The sequence below is a fragment of the Armigeres subalbatus genome, chromosome 2, assembly GCF_024139115.2.
Source record: "Armigeres subalbatus isolate Guangzhou_Male chromosome 2, GZ_Asu_2, whole genome shotgun sequence".
Classification (NCBI taxonomy): Eukaryota; Metazoa; Arthropoda; class Insecta; order Diptera; family Culicidae; genus Armigeres; species Armigeres subalbatus.
Genome location: NC_085140.1, coordinates 207926618 through 207943647, shown reverse-complemented (window position 1 = coordinate 207943647; position 17030 = coordinate 207926618). Strand labels below are relative to the sequence as shown.

The following is a 17030-nucleotide window of genomic DNA, read 5'->3' as shown; positions in this document are numbered from 1 at the left end:
TTTAGTAGTGTATGGGAACATGGTACAGTAGACGTTCGATATCTGTCATTTAACTGCAATTCTTTTTAACTGAAATTCGATAGTTGCAACAGTTTGTTATCGGACCGCTAAACACAGAGAACAGACATGGAGGCTCGAACAAAATTTCTTGCAAAACATGTGTAAACAAACACACCGAACCTCAACGCCATCGACGTCGCCATTGCAACTCGCAATCTCATTTTGACAACACGATGGCGCTGGTATGCTCTTGCATGCATAACGACACTAGCGCACAGTGGCATTTTTTGATGACGCTAGCGCTGATTATATGCACGGGATAAAGGCGACATTCCAAAGTAATTTCAAAATAAACAGTAAAAAGTTATCACAACATGGCGAGTGGAGCTTCAACGTCTGTTCTCTGTGCGCTGAACTTCAAACTGATGTCAAACTCAATGACAGCTGCACGTGATGAACTTATTGTAAACATAAAAAATCACGATCAAAATCTAAAAAAAAAAATACAGCTGCATTGCTCTGCACATTTAGATGCACTTTTTTGCATCTGACGTCGGTTGACAACCGTTTGACGTCTAGAATGCGTTGCAGTTATCGAACGGCATTCGTTAACTGAAAAGTAAACATTTTGCAGTTATCGAACGGCTACTGTAAATTTCGACGTCAACAAGGCCTCTCCAGCAGGAACTAATAACCTTATTAGTTCCTGTCTCCAGTGTCTGGTACTTGACTCGACTTGATTACATCTTTATGGATAAAGAGAAAAGATATTGCAAATTTCTTCCAAAACGCGAAATGCAAAGATCTTGCAAGAAGTTTCCGACCAAAATGCAAGCAGCGAGCTGTCAACTTTTTTGTGTCAAATCCTATCCTTCCTATGAGCTTGAAAGAGAAGGACGATTAGACGTCAGCTGAAAGCTGTCCGTTTGTTTTCATCGAGCTTTTTTATTCGAAGCGCGCCAAAAACACTGATGCCAAACTTTCAGGAATGATTTTAATTGTATAATTACGACAATAAAAAAATATGCTTTTGAAGTGAAATTTGTCTTGTTTAAACAAGTATTTTACTGTTTTGAAAATTGAACATTTCTTGGAATATAGCGTGGCTAAAAACCAAAGATTTTATTTGACTCCTCCAAGACTGAAAAAAATTGTTTTGCGAAAATCAAAAACATTTTTATTTTAATTGCCAACAACACTGGTTGCAAGATGTTCAGGCGTTCCTCAACATTTGCTAGCCAGATTGCATGCATTTTGACATTCCACTGCAACCTGCAATATTTTAGCAAGTATTTTAGTTTTAGCACAGAGAACAGACAGTGAGGCTCGAACAAAATTTCGAGCAAAACATGTGTAAAAAATCAAACCGAACCTCAACGCCATCGACGTCGACATTGCAACTCACAAACTCTGTTTCACATCACGATGGCGCTGGTGTACTCTTATATGCAAAACGACACTAGCGCACAGCGGCATTTCTTGCTGATGCTAGCGCTGATTTTGCACGGGATAACGGCGACATTCCAAAGTTATTTCAAAATGAACAGTGAAAAACTATCACAACATAGCGAGTGCAGCTTCAACGTCTGTTCTCTGTGGTTTTAGTTACTATAGATAAAGATTGTCGCTTCGGTTCCCTTTGTTCTGCTGTCCGGAACATGTTGGGTATCAAGCTGTCAAATCGTATGGATTTTCCTTCTTTGACATTTAGCTCCCCTATCCTCGCCAGCAAAAGATGTTCCGGACAGCGACGACAGCGACAATCTTTATCTAGTAACTAAAATATCTTTTATAAAGAGCCCCGCACATAGCATACGTTTGCGTTGCGTTTGACACATTTCCCATGAGAAAACTGTCAAACGCAACGCAAAAAAAAATACTGTTAATCTCGACTATCTTTCAGTCACGCACTATTCACTACAGTATCCTATGTGCGGGGCTCTTGAGAAATTTACAGTTGCTTTTTCGATAATACGCTAAGTAAGTCAGTTTGTCTGTGAATATTCTGAATCTGAAAGATAAAGATGTTTCCTCTTTGTGTCATCTGTGTCTCTTTAATATTTTTTTCTCACGCGGGTATTTATAAATATCTGGCACCACTGGCTTTTTACCGAAATGTTTTCTTCCTTCGCCGCCGCCGTGTAACTTTGCGAAAAATCAAGAAGTCTCCGCCGAAATTGCTAAATGAACGCCGTGAAATCGTGTCCGCTTCGAAATAATTTTATGTACAGTTTACGCAGGAAGTAGGCAGCTTCAAAATAAGTGTTTGCAAAAGCAGTGAAATCCAGTGCGGATAGGGCAAATTAAGGACCGGAAAATTTTCCTTTTGGATAAATTCTGCTGCTGCCTGAGAAGCCAAAATGGGCGCGTATCTATCGGAACCACTCACGACGAAGGATTCCAGCGAAGAGGCCAATGACTTCCTGGCGTGCGGTTCCAGTTCGATGCAAGGCTGGAGAATCAGTCAAGAGGTTTGTACAAAGACATATTGCGAATGGGGATGGGATATTTCCATGCTCCGGCATGGTCATCTTCCGGCATCTTGATTCCCAGTTTTGTGTTCTTCGTTTTATCTGCTTGGTGCTGTGGGTGCGCTGCGGCGCGGCATGAAAGTACAAAACGATGCACTTTTGTGTGGGAGATCATGGTTGGACACGACTGTGTTGTTTTGATGAATGATCTGTCAACGATTATCCGGAGTTTAGTGCGTTCAGTAGATCAATTTAGGTACTTGGATTCAGTAAGCAACATCCTTCAGTGATGTAACTTTTTGGTAATTTATTGTTTTTTTACATATTAAAAATCACTACACGTAAAAAAATTAATGTTGTTTATTATTAATATTTTTTAAGGCGCTTAATGACATGTATAAGAAAAAACTTATACATCGCGTTAGTCACATACATTCGGAAACTTATAGAATAAAACCTGCCAAAGCCGTCTGTTCCCCTACATTCGGAAACTTATACTTTCATTAACTTATGAATGTTATTGATATAGGATCATTCATTAGGTGGCATAGTGAAGAGTATAAGTATTTTCGAATGGTTTTTTGCCATAAATAACATATAAGGTTATTTTTTCTACGTGTACACGTGTACACACAAATTTAATGTTTATTATTAATATTTCTAATACTTTTTTGCCAAAGCAGGCGCTTAATGACATGTATAAGAAAAAACTTATACATCGCATTAGTCATATACAGGATTGTTACGACTACGCGGATTTCGCGATTTTCGCGGATTTGGCGCGGATTTCTATAACGATTTTAGGACTTCGCGCGGATTTGGCGCGGATTTAGTTTTAAGTAAAAATAACAAATAAAATTCTAGATCTAAGGACGTTTATTTGAAAATTAGTTTTATGTCTATCTAGATGGGTTTTATTTTCGTTATGTTCTGTTTTCGAGAACAAAATTTGCGTTTGTAGTTCATTACTCACATTGTTTTTCGGATATTAACAAGCCCTGTTTGAATTCCATGATTACCTCCTTGAGTATTGATTAAAAAAATGTTATGAGGGGCATCATTTGTTGTCGTTTTTAGATCATTCTGAAACATGACGCATACAAAACATGTCTGTTGAAGGACATGAACACCCGTTTTTTATCCCGGCAACTTCGTCGTAATTCCGAGATATTTGTCAGTTTCTGATTAATTATTCCTTTTACGATGCACCACAAGCATGATATTTCATATCAATTTTCGAAACTTTTTTTTATATTTTAGCATTCATCTAGAAAAAATAAGGGTTACACAACAATAGTAAACACAAAAATGATTTTTGATTTTATGCAGATGCCTCATTTTAATAAAATTCGTTCAAACATTAAAATGTTTCTTCCTTTTACTTCCACTAATTCGAATTAATGGAAGTAAAAGGAAGACAACAGTTTTTTTAAACCGTGTAACATTTCCCCTAAGACGCTCGCAAATAATTATTAATTGAAATGCGATTTTTAAAAGGTGTTTCTGAAAAAAAAACGCAATTTTTCCAGGAGCATTTTTTGCGAAACTTTTTAGAAATATTTTGGAGGAATTTCCACGGAAATTATTGGAGCGCTGACCAAAGGAATTTTTGTAAAAACAATTAGCAGGAATGTCGCCTTGAATTTACGAAAGAATTTCCGGAAGAATTCAACACAAATTTTTGCAGATATTTCTAAAACGATTTGCACAGTTCAGGCATGAACTTATTGCGTATACATGCTCAGTTTTTTAACGAACACGTTAACGAAGCACGATTTGAAGAGTAACGTATTGCAACGCTTACCTTCTTGAACAAACTGAACACATTAAACTTTCATTTAAATATCGGTGTCTTAGACCAGGAAACTAGTTAAATAAATGTAGAACAAATTTATTTTTGGAAGCCAGCGACGCACAGTGCTGTGCCCTTTGGACAAAAATGGAAAAATCGACTCTCGTATTTAGTCGAATCAAGTAAACCATGAGATTAACATATGTTTTAATTATGCTGTAGGATGCGCATTAGTATTTTTGTGAGGTCACTGGGACGATCAAAACAACTCGTGTTTGTAAACATTTCTTTCGCTGAATGTGGATGATTCATCACCTGTTAGTGAAAAGCATCTTTTTCATTGCCTAAATTTTCGAACGGTACCTTTCACGGTGAAAATCGATATGGAAAGCGTAAAATCAAGTAAGTAAGATCCAATTAAATGTGTTGCAGTGGGACATATTTCGATCATTGTGATAAGTGAAGCTTCCAAGTCTTAGGCATGACTTTATATAAGAAGAAATAATCTACAACTTTAAACAGCTTTTTAAAAAAGTACATCAAAACACATCTCTGAAAATCGCACCAGATCTCACTTATAGTATTCTTAAGAGAATGGAAGTGATACCAGCTGCTCTTATTTGCTCTATTAATAGCTGTTAACGATTTTCTAGATGATACTCTTGCGCTCAATAACATGGATATAGACAAACAATAGCTTTCCGTTGATCCGTCCTAACGGAAAGCTCGTGTGTTGAAGTTTCTGTCTGATTTATATAATCCAGAAGATTTCTCCGAGGAGCTTGAGAAAGAACTAGAGCAGTTTTGCAAAATCTTTTGTTTGAGAATTGATCAAAAATGGTTAAAGAGCTTTTGATCATCCGAGAAATTCGAGAAGCAAAACTCTCTGATTGTCTTCGTTGGTAAATCTTCCTCGCAATCCGAAAATAAATATTGAAGGAATTGCCGAGTCTTCATTCAACATCGCGAAGGGTAGCCCTCAAAAACCGAATAAAACCAAGAAACTACGTGTTGAAGACCTTATCAATAAAAATGAACCTGAGGAGCTAGCATTTGCGGCCAATATATTAAGTAGCTCAAGCGCAAATCATGAAAAGGTAATGACAGCGACACAAGTACTGGCGTTGTACATTGACTTGTTTATCCAACAGAAAGTACAATCTGTTGCAAAGTACTTTAAACGAGGTGCATGCAGTAATTTTTGGCTTTTCGGCCTTAATCATATGTTGCTCGAGATATGTAAATGAAATTAAAGTTGACAAAGTTAGAAATATTTTTCAAAATTTTCTGGGGATGGGGCACATCGCTTGCACCACTTGCGCACCACATTCCTGGCATTCAGTCACTCGCTCCGTGGGGGTATTACTATAGATACTATAGATTCCATAGCCAATCGCAGGCACGGTTGTGTCATCATTTCGAATAAGTGTACCACGCGAATTTAACGTCACACGCTCCGTTGCTTGGATTGCAATCGTGACGTCATGCTCGTTTGGCTACAGTCGCCTTCGCCTCACCTCGTCTGTGGAGCCTATAGTGTCTATAATCGGCATTTTACTTGTAATACCCACATCTCCCTTATGTCTCTACTTTGAGCACCTCCTGTCATTCATTTGGGTGTGGAGCATCCGGCACATCACTAGTGCCTCAACGCTCAACTACCCGGGCTTAGATACTGCCAACAGATACCCAGCCAGATACCTAGCAGAAGGCACCCAAGTAACCAAAAGTTCATTTAAAAGTACGTTTTTTGCTTAATCAGCGCAGTCAAGCTGATTAAGCGAAAAACGTACTTTTAAAGAAACTTTTGGTTACTTGGGTACCCTCTAGGGTGGTTCAAAAAATCGATTTTGCTTCACAACGCTCATCTGATTCTGTATCATGTTCTGAGAGTCCTCCAAAAATTTGAGCTCATTTGGATTAAAATTTATTTAACACAAGCCATTTTAAGTTTGCATGCAAATTAGTATGGGGAAATTTATTTTTTCATTATACTGATTATGGCCCTTCCTCATTAAGCGCAGGTTAAAAGAAAACCTACATAGCTAAATGGAATACTCAAGAGCTTTCACTCAGCGAAAACCGCATCTTAATTAATCGTTCCAATAATTAGTAATCGAATTTAATCCACAGACAAACAGTCATAACACCGCAGGGGTATCTGTCCCTGACACTCCTACTATGCCTAACCAGATTACACCTTCACTTATTGTTTCACCCCCATCGCAGGCCATTCATCCCATCGGCACGGGTCGCCTGACACCTTGGAGTTCGGGGTTAGGGACGTAATATTGCTAGCTTCAGTCGTGTACCGAGCCTGTCGGTATGACCGGATTTACACCGTTAAACCTAGTACGCTGCTGAAAAGTACTGTGCAAAAAGATAGGACACAGAATGGTACAGACTGAAATTCCGTAAGCAGTACGGAACTGAAAAGTAGATACAATTTCATAACGCTAATAACGCCTGCTGGATATAGTAAATGGAGCTAATACTTTTTCTTCTTCTTCTTCTTCTTATTGGCATTACATCCCCACACTGGGACAGAGCCGCCTCGCAGCTTAGTCTCAGACAAACAGACATAACACATTGAACTTTTACTCATCAAATTCATCGTCGTTCAAACACTAACGACATCTGTTGATTTCACTTAGTTGGGCAAATCACGAACCAGATGGCGATAGTGAGCAAACGTCAAACTCGAGCAAAAACGATGCGCGCGCCACAAGTGATCCATTGGCCAACTAATGATTATTTGAATTGATCAGTAAATCAGTGAACGATGGAAATTTGACGAGTGTTATGTCTGTTTGTCTGTGGCTTAGTGTTCATTAAGCACTTCCACGGTTATTAACTGCGAGGTTTCTAAGCCAAGTTACCATTTTTGCATTCGTATATCATGAGGCTAACACGATGATACTTTTATGCCCAAGGAAGTTGAGACAATTTCCAATCCGAAAATTGCATAAACCGGCACCGGAAATCGAACCCAGCCACCCTCAGCATGGTCTTGCTTTGTAGCCGCGCGTCTTTGTAGCCGGCTAAAGAACGGAGCAGAATGAATACGTTTGCGTGCGTTTTGACAGTTTTCCCATGGCAAACGTATTCATTCTGCTCAGCTCTTAAGGCAGGGATGCCAGATACATTTTTTATAAGTCTGTATCAATCTTAGCAAAATGTCTGTATTTGTCTGTATGGAGTTTAGAAGATACAGGAATGGATTATTTTAGGTAACTCATTTTGCACTCACCGCATCAAAACAAAGCCGCCACTGTATATGTAGGTTAACATGCGAGAGGTTTTGAATGAACTGGTTTACGGTGGCGCTATCTACTCATTTCATGGACTAAGCCACGATGACGTCACGCGCCGATTTTCAGTAAGAAGAAAACATCCGCTGCGGGCAATGTTTACAAAAAATGAACCTCGACATGAACATCCGGTGAACTAAAATGCTCCGAGTTCGCTGAAATATTCATTGGCCCGCAGCGGATGTCACTTTACCGACCGATAAGAAAAAGAATCGTGGAAAAAGAAGTCGCTCGTGGTTAAGTCCATAGTTTCGCTTTTTCGTTAATCCATTAGAAATTATTCGAAAACCATGCACTTTTGAAAACGTAGAATATCGAAGTTTCAATAATCAAAAAGTCATTGTAATACTTAGTCGAGTCAAGTACGAGATACTAAGCAAGTAAGCTTTGCGCTTTCGAACAAAATACTTTTGGCTTCCTAACGGAATCTTTTAAGACTTCGTAATCCCAAAAGGAATGAGAAGAATGACAAAAAAAAAACTCGACTCCACTCGGTATTCCAAAAGTAATCCTTTTGAATGTTTAGAAGGAATCCGTTCTAAAGTCCAAAATTATTTCATTCAGCAGCCCGACAAGGTTCCGTTGGGAAACACAAAAAAAAACTCTGTTTTGGAAGCCTATAAGAATTTCGTTCAGAATTATACAAGAATTTCTTCCAGAATCCCAAATAATTTCGTTCGGGAATCCAGAGAAAGGACTTGGCTCTATATCCCAACAGGAACTTGGCCTAGCTTTTCAACTTAGTATTCTATTAACATTTTCTCAGTTATTAATTGAAAGCTTTTCTATGCCCGCCATTGCATGAGTATGTATCTTGTGTGACAAGTACAATGGATACACTACACGGAGAAACACGTTTACTCATTAATGGGTACTTTTTCTTTGCTATCTCTTTTCCTCTGCTGAAAAATTTACCCATTTTGGGAGAATAAGTGGATCTACTCATTTAAATGAGTAAATCTACTTATTCTCCCAAAATGGGTAAATTTTTCAGCAGAGAGAAAGAGATAGCGGAGAAAAAGTACTCATTAATGAGTAAACGATTTTTACCGGGTATGTCCAGGCTGTCGAGAATGTTTCCAACCCGAAAACATCCTAGACCGGACCGAGAATCGAACTCGCTATCTCCGGATTGGCAATCCTACGCCTTTGTTCGTAAGGCTACTGGAGACCCTGAAAGGACTTATTTGAATTTAAGAACCGAGATTTGGTTTTCTGAACGGAGCTTTTTTTCGTAGCTTTATTAGAATTATTTTTAAGTTCAGTACAAAGTTCATCACTTAAAGAAGAACTAACCGGAGCGTTTCTTGCCTTTGGGGAAGAACTCTTCTGGGTTTTTCGAATCGATTCCTTTTGCAGTTCCGAGCAAAATCCTTTCAGGGCTTCGGTAGGAAATCTCTCAAGTATTCAAATAGGTATCCCTTGTTCAGAGGCAGAAAAAGATTCCGTTCAGAAGCCCAGAACTCTCCAATCGGAAGTCTAGAAGTATTTCTTTGGAAAGTTCCGTTCGGAAGACCAAAAGTATTCCTTTCGGGATTCAAGAAAGATTATTTTCAGAATCCCATCAGAATACCGTTGGAAGATTCCTTTCGTAAGCCCAAAAGAATTCCGTTCGAAAACTCGAAGAGATTCCGTTAGTAAACCCAGGCTTTAGGCTTTCGAATGGGATCATTTTGTGTTTCAGAATGGATGAATTTTTGACTTCTGAATGGAATATTTATAGGTTTCGCAAAGGAATTAAAGAATCTATCCGTTTGAAATTCTAAAAGGATTCTGTTTGAAACCCAACGGGATGTTCAGAAGCCTAAAAGGCTCCGCTCGGAATTTCAAAATGTTACCGTTTGGAAACTTTATAGAAATCCTTACGAAATCCCATAACAATTTTGTTTAGAAACTCAAAATGGTTTAATTGGATAGCCCAACAGGATTCTGTTTGGCCGAACAAAGTTTTCGAAAACTGAATGTCTGTAAAAGTCTGTAACTTTCATCAAAAGTCTGTATAATATCTGTAATCTGTATGATGTCTGTATGCAAGACCAAATGTCTGTATAAATACAGACATGTCTGTATGTCTGGCATCCCTGAAGGAGGGCCCGTACGGAAAAGTGACATTTCTCCCATACTGAATCAGCTGTCAAATTTGTTTGGTAATTTGATCAAATTTTCCGTAAACTCATTCCGTATCAGCAGCGTACTAGGCTTTACGCACTACTTTAAAGTATCCATATCGCAGCGTAACGGGTTTTCTGTGTAAACGCGTCTATACGCGACGTCGCGCGAAAACTGCTCCCAAAGAAATAACAACCAATAATAAGGAGCTGTCAAATCGTATGATCGCTTTTCGTTTCGCATCGCATTTCGCGTCTACTGTGGCTCCAACCTTAATCCCGCAGCCCACTGTTTCTCATGCATGATGACGAATATATTGTCAAGCTTATCCGAATATCTATACCAAACTGATTAAATATCAGGTTGACTTGAAAAATACCTGTTTTTCATTATGACAAACAGTGTACTGAATATATTTCATGCTTCTACCAACCTCGTGGCATGTCAAGCAAGCATATATTTTGCAAAGCGCTAACCAAAATATTTTTTGCCTGTTATTTGCTAGATATTTTCACTGAAATCACAATAGCATCATCAATTTTTATTTTCTGTTTCATTCATTTAACAGGACGCTCATAATTGTATTCTAAATTTCGATGACAAAACGTCATTCTTTGCCGTTTACGACGGTCATGGAGGAGCAGAAGTAGCTCAGTATTGCAGTTTGAACCTACCAACCTTTCTCAAGAAATTGCAATCATACAAGAATAAGGACTTTGAGCAAGCACTGAAGGACGCATTTCTTGGCTTTGACGCCACTTTGTTAGAGGAAAGAGTCATTGAAGAGCTGAAGAAACTTTCAGATAAAACCAACGGAGAAGATGCAATAGAGGAGGATGACGTAGAGGAGGAGGATGATAATGTGGATGATTTGTGCAAGGAGGCTCGCATGCCACTAAACGAAGTCTTACAAATGTATAAAAAAGATAAGAAGAATCCAGCTCTCGCTAAGATTAAAGAAGGCAGCTGTTCGAAGCCATTATCTCCGTACCTGAAAGGTAAACGGAAGGGTCTCACGGACGGGGACGAGCCTGGACCAAGCTCCAGTAGTACAGGATCATCTTCAGGTTCAGCCGAAGCAGATGCATCCAACAGCAAGACGTCAGGTGTTGCCGACGCCGCAGATTCAACTGTTAGCAGCTCAAGCAACAAAACAGAGGAAGCTGCTCAAAAGCCCGAATCTTCAACAACAAATAAAAAGGCCGATCAAAGCGACGAAATAAGTGACACTGATGGAGTCGTTGCCAAAAAAACAAACAAAGAGGAGTGCGCTCCTGATAGTTCTTCTGCGGGACCAACAGTTAATGGCGAAGTAGCAGAATCTGCCAGCAAATCAGCAGTATCATCCTCATCTGTATCGGCGCAAGAAAACGGAGAAGTCTCAAGCAATAGTGCTGGTGGTAGCAGCAGCAACAACAAAAAGATTCCATTACCGGGCGGATCGTCAGGAAGCAACAAGACCGGCACTAGTGTTGACAGCTCATCGGCTGGATCCTCTTCCTCTGTCACAGCGGCGGCTGGATCGAAGAAGCGGAAAGCGAAGAACGGAGGAGCGAATATCGTGAACGATGATTCGGAGGATGATGATACGGAAACTGATGAGGAGTTTCCTCCAGTTCAAGATTCCAATGAGAATTCCAGCACGGAAGATGGCGAAGAAGATACCTATGGGTCAGTGGGATGGAAAGGTAGATGGGAAAATCAATGTTGTTTACTTAAACTCTGTATCACATTTCAGCGAGGAAGCAAGCGAAGAAGAGGAAGAAGATGACGAGGAAGGCGAAGGGGAATATGATGAAGAAGAGGAGGATTATATGAATGAAGAGGATGAAGCTTTCATGAGTAACATCACAGACGAACCTGGCAAAGATAGTGGTTGCACAGCTGTCGTTGCTTTGCTTCATGATAAAGAGTTATTTGTAGCCAATGCAGGTTAGTTTCCATTGTGCTTCTCTAGATGTAACGATTTTAATCTACTCCATTTCAGGTGACTCACGTTGCGTTGTATGTCGCAACGGAAAAGCTTTGGAAATGAGCATCGACCACAAACCGGAGGATCAAGTCGAATTTGAACGAATACAGAAGGCTGGAGGTCGTGTGACACTGGATGGTCGTGTAAATGGTGGACTAAATTTGTCCCGAGCAATCGGCGATCATGGCTACAAAATGGTAAGGTTTACTGAAATTGAGCGAAGAGAAGTTATTAATATCACGTTTCTTGTTTCTAACAGAACAAAAAAGTACAACCGGAAGATCAAATGATTTCGGCTCTTCCGGATATAAAGAAGATCTCCATCGAACCGGAGGATGAATTTATGGTGTTGGCATGTGACGGAATTTGGAACTTCATGACAAGCGACGATGTTGTGGAATTCGTACAGGATCGCATCGCAGATCCAACTAAAAAACTGACGGATATCTGCGAAGAGGTAAGTTTTGAATGATGAAGGTCTCATTTTAAATATATTCTCTTTCCATTGTTATGATATTTCACAGAAAAAAAAGTTTTTGCGATTTCTGTACGTAGTGCTTTACTGAAGATTTTTTCCCTCTTTTGGACAACGGGGACATTATTCTTGTCTATATCTAAAACAGGGGTGTCCTATGAAAGGCTAAATACTCATAAGGCTGAACTCAAAATGCTGAAATGTATTGAAAGACTTGAATTGATGGGATGAAATAAATCCCAAACATACGAGTTGTACCAATCATGTTGAGTGGTTGAGTTTGAATAGTGAATAATGAATAAAGGATAAAGAATAAATAATAAAAAATAACGTATAAAGAATAAAGTGTAAAAAAATTAAAGAAAAAGAATAAAGTATAAAGGATGAAGAATAGAAGAATGAGTTCTGCGATTTTATCATTTTTTTTCATATTTTTTATTTTCCACCTCTTTAGGGTCTGGCTCACTTGGAGAATTAAACTGAAATTAAACTCAAAAGTGACATTTCAATAATTATCGAATAACCCTGCTCGCAGAGCAGGATTACTTTTGACAGATATCGAATCATTTTGCATCGATGTCTTATTGGAATTGCTGGGTAGCACCAGCCATTCTTATGGCCGGGTGATTTTCTAATTTTCGAACTGTCACTTTTAAGTTTAATTCTCCAAATGAGACAGATCCTTATAATCTCAAGACCAAAGGACATAAGAAGAATTTATTATTTATTCCGGGATAAACTGGTAAAAAAATCTTCTTCTTGCAGATGTTCGATTACTGTCTGGCACCGCACACGAAAGGCGATGGTACCGGTTGTGACAACATGACCGCTATCATTGTTCAATTCAAGCCAAACTTTACCGGCGCCGCATCTAGGAAGCGTGCTTGTTCTCCAGACCCTGAATCCGACTGCAAAAAGGCCAAAACTGAAACCAGTGCCAGCTCGACGACTGCGGCCGGTAGCAACGGAAGCAAGTGTGAGACCACAAGCAGCAATGACGAGAAAGAGGCCGCCGCGGCTGTAGCATCAATCGAGCCCAGCTCGGGAGCCGCTATGGACACCGATGACAACACCGCATCCTCTTCAACGTGAATTCATTAACGCACTTCACTCCACAGCACTAACAAATCCATAGGCACTGAGCGCATCTACCTAACACTTCCTTGTGAGTCTTGAGGTAGGTAAGTACACTAAACTACTTTCTTTAGGTACTCTCACAAAATCCAGCCTCTATCGTTCATCGATCGACAAACAACAGTACTAGACTCAAAGATAAACCAACTCATATATGTATAGGAATCACACCATTTCCGATCCTTCCTCCTTCCTTCTCCAACACTCTTGCTCGATTGGAGCCAGATTTTAAAGTTTTGACCCACATCATCCAATACCCATGTGTACTATGTAAGGTAAAAATGAATCTAGATTATGATCAGAAATAGTAGTAGCCAAAACATTGACACTTAACACTATTTGCGTATGTTCAGTATTTGAAAGTAGCTGTTGCGAACTATGCCCGTGCTCGAGGAGCTTATTGTGAAACCAATTAAGAACAGTTTGTCTAGAACTCCTTTCGGTAGATTTATATTTTACAATTTCCGACGTATAAACGATGTTATGAGTTGACTTTCTTGATTAATGTGTAGGTGATACAGATTATGACTTAACGAAGAATCTACGTTAAAATCGCGCAGAAATAAATTTTTATGCTATTGAGCTAACATAATTCTGATCCTGGAAGAAAGAGTCTGGACAAAAGGATATTAATTATGTAGTTGAAAAGCCATGAGTGAAGCTTTCAAGCTAATGTAAATATTACTCGAAGCAAAACGAGCACATACGATTGATAACGATAATCTAGTTTGTGTATGTGTGTGGTAAAACAAGCAATCGTGATTCACATTTTCACATTTCATTGGAAAGAAGCAATGCAGGCAAGAATTAAAAGATCCAACTCTTTGGAGATTTCTTGTCGCTAACTATCTACAATATTATGAACATGCCACACACAAATAGTTTGTAGTCACAAAAAGAAGGGCAATAAAGTGTCTTTCGTTTGAAGTCTGGATATTGTTCTGTCGTTAGTGATGTATCACAGTCAGATATAAATTAGCTTGAGGCACGATACTACTATTTATTTATTTATTTATTCATTAGGCCGTTACAAATATTTAATTAACTTTTTGTCCTACTGGTCTCCGAAGGGTCAAGGGGGCGGGAGGGATAATAAAAAATAAATATTAAAATGAAAAAAATAAAAAAACTCCTCGGATTTGTTAAAGAATGTTTTGAAAATCCTCAAAATTATCCGAATTTTATTCTGTTGCCCCCCCCCCCTCCCTTTATTATTTTTTGGCAGAAAAAACCGAGGGGTGGGAGACAAAATAGATTTTAAATATTTGTATCGGCCTTACCAGGCTACGGCTAAAATGGCCTATGCAGCACTTTGCACTCCATTCTGCTGTATCCAATACCGCAAAGCTCCAACCAGTACTCTACTAAGACTGTATGCCAAATTGCGGAATATCATTTTGCAAAATTCCATTCCAATGGCGGTATATTTGGGCTTATTCTACGAGTGGAGTGACGTGAGATTGCTCGAATGACGTCACTCACTTGGTAGTACATTGGTATTTAACTTCAAAATCTCAGTATTAGCCTTCTCTTGCTCCGCTTTCGTCGTCATCGTTGCGAATGAATTTTCTGCGATCGACGATCGCAACCGTTGCTAATAGTATACCGCTTCAACTTAACGCAAAAGGGAACCAAGAAGCACCCGCCACAATGTCAGTCTAAAGTAATAGAAAAGCACATCGTTAAAGCTGGTACTTGTATCGGCGTTTGTTGGTCATCCTAAGCCAAAGAATATGCAATGCGGCGCGACAAGGATGTTCGATGGTCCATTTTTTTATTCCTTTCTTTATTTGTTAGGCACTCTATGTTACTTAATCGCTACTGTGTTATTCTGCTGAACAGAATCCACACAGAAACTATTTTCAGATTTCCATTACTCATTACCCTAGCAGACAGAAATAGCTCAATAATATCAAATTTTGATTAGCAAAATGAGATATGGACATGAGTGATATGAGGGAAGATCCATTAATTACGTAACGCAAAAATAAGCCCCCTCTCCTCTATGCCATACTTTTTATATGAAACATAAAAAAATGTATGGACCGGGCAACCCCCCCCCCCCCTCTAAACGTTACGTATTTTAAGGATGCTCTCCAAGAGATAAAAGATCAGACGACAATATTAATATTTTGCACTAAAATATCATGAGGAGATCAACCGGTCGGGGTCCTGTCAAATCGCACCAGTGCCAATGAAAAATTACTCATCTTCTTGCACAAGTGTTCGTGTAACAAATCTAATTGATCACAAATCTTATCGGATATCCTTCCACCCTATATCTGAGGGTGTCCAACAACAAATATATGATTTAATTGATATGAATTCATTTCCGTTTTCATTCTATGAACAAAATATCACTAGTCAGTCGAATAGGCGCTTGGTGCGGTATGTATCTCAGCAACTGAAATGTCACTTCTACTAAGATCTCGGCAAAAATCATGTTTACTGAAACTTGGCGGTGCCCACCTTGGGGAAATAAACAATGAATACTGAGATCTCGGCGAAAAAAAAAGTGTGTAGGGTAGATGTACCAGTCGTGGTCATAACACCAGTTGTCGCACTAGTGCATTAGATACCAAGTGGCACATAATATCACCACCTTCAATCTCCTCCAAAACAAACAAAACGCAATTGTTAAAAATGATTTGCTTAATTTTTGTTCTCCTTTGCACCAGTTGTCGCATTAGTGGTCCCATTATGACCAATCCCATAAGAAAACAATGGGATTTGCCATATTAGGAACCAAAATTAAGAATACTGCCAAAACTGGTACATGCGTTCCTATTATTGGATTAAGCAATTTTCGGCATTATCAGGAATTTTAATGCGGTTTTTACATTTATTCTAAGGAGCAGGAAGGGAACCCTTTTGTTTGACATATAAACACCATCCACATGCCTTTTATTTATATTTAAAAAAAATAGTTGTTCTTAACTATGGCGACGATTGGAACACCTACCCTATTGATGTCATCGTGAAAGAAAACAATACCATCAAATTCCCTTTGCCTTGTTTTTTTATTCGCGACTACGAAGGTAAATTCTTCACGCACAGTCTGACAGTTCCTTATGGGATTTTACTGTGGAGGAACAAGAAGGGGTGATGGGCGGCCATGTTTCACGCTCAGTCTGACAGATAGCAATGAGTTTTTGCCATAAGAATGAGTAGAGGCATTACCTTCCTATTCGCGAATAGGATGCACTAGGGTGGTTCAAAAAATCGATTTTGCTCCACAGTGCTCATCTGATTCTTTACCATGTTCTGAGTGTCCTCTGAAAATTTGAGCTCATTTGGATTAAAACTGATTTAGCACAAACCGTTTCAAGTTTGCATGCAAATTAGTATGGGGAAATTTATTTTTTCATTATACTGTTAATGACGTTTCCCCATTAAGCGCAGGTTAAAAGAAAACCTACATAGCTAAAAGGGATACTCAACAGCTTTCACCCAACGAAAACCGCATGTTGATTAATCGTCCCAATAATTAGTAATCGATTTTAAGACAGGTTGCGAATCTTTAGTCATGATCGTTAAACTTCTTTGAGGGCATCACTGAAATATGCAGTGCAACATAGTAGCCTGAATTTGTGTGTGCTATCTTTCGCGCCACGAGCAGCAATGTTGCCTGTTGAGGAGTTATGCAATTAGCTCCAGAAAACCACGGTATTGATTAAATTCGATTACTAATTATTGGAACGATGATTTGAGATGCGGTTTTCACTGAGTGAAAGCTGTTGAGTATTCCTATGTAGGTTTTCTTTTA

General features: G+C 39.0%; 1 protein-coding gene across 1 annotated transcript; it reads left to right on the top strand.

Annotated features, from left to right (window-relative positions):
• The first annotated feature begins 2103 nt into the window (after positions 1-2103).
• LOC134211558 (probable protein phosphatase CG10417) lies at positions 2104-14191 on the top strand. The gene is made up of 6 exons (XM_062688532.1): positions 2104-2471; positions 10252-11354; positions 11422-11615; positions 11671-11852; positions 11915-12112; positions 12896-14191. The coding sequence occupies exons 1-6, from the start codon at positions 2361-2363 to the stop codon at positions 13220-13222; spliced, it is 2115 nt and encodes a 704-aa protein (XP_062544516.1). The 5' UTR covers positions 2104-2360; the 3' UTR covers positions 13223-14191.
• The last annotated feature ends 2839 nt before the right edge of the window (positions 14192-17030 follow it).

Bases quoted from the DNA above. Each gene is read 5' to 3' on its own strand.
- LOC134211558 (XM_062688532.1), top strand. From the start codon at position 2,361: ATGGGCGCGTATCTATCGGAACCACTCACGACGAAGGATTCCAGCGAA. The intron at 2,472-10,251 runs GTTTGTACAAAG...TTCATTTAACAG, and splicing joins GCTGGAGAATCAGTCAAGAG to GACGCTCATAATTGTATTCT. The intron at 12,113-12,895 runs GTAAGTTTTGAA...TTCTTCTTGCAG, and splicing joins TGACGGATATCTGCGAAGAG to ATGTTCGATTACTGTCTGGC.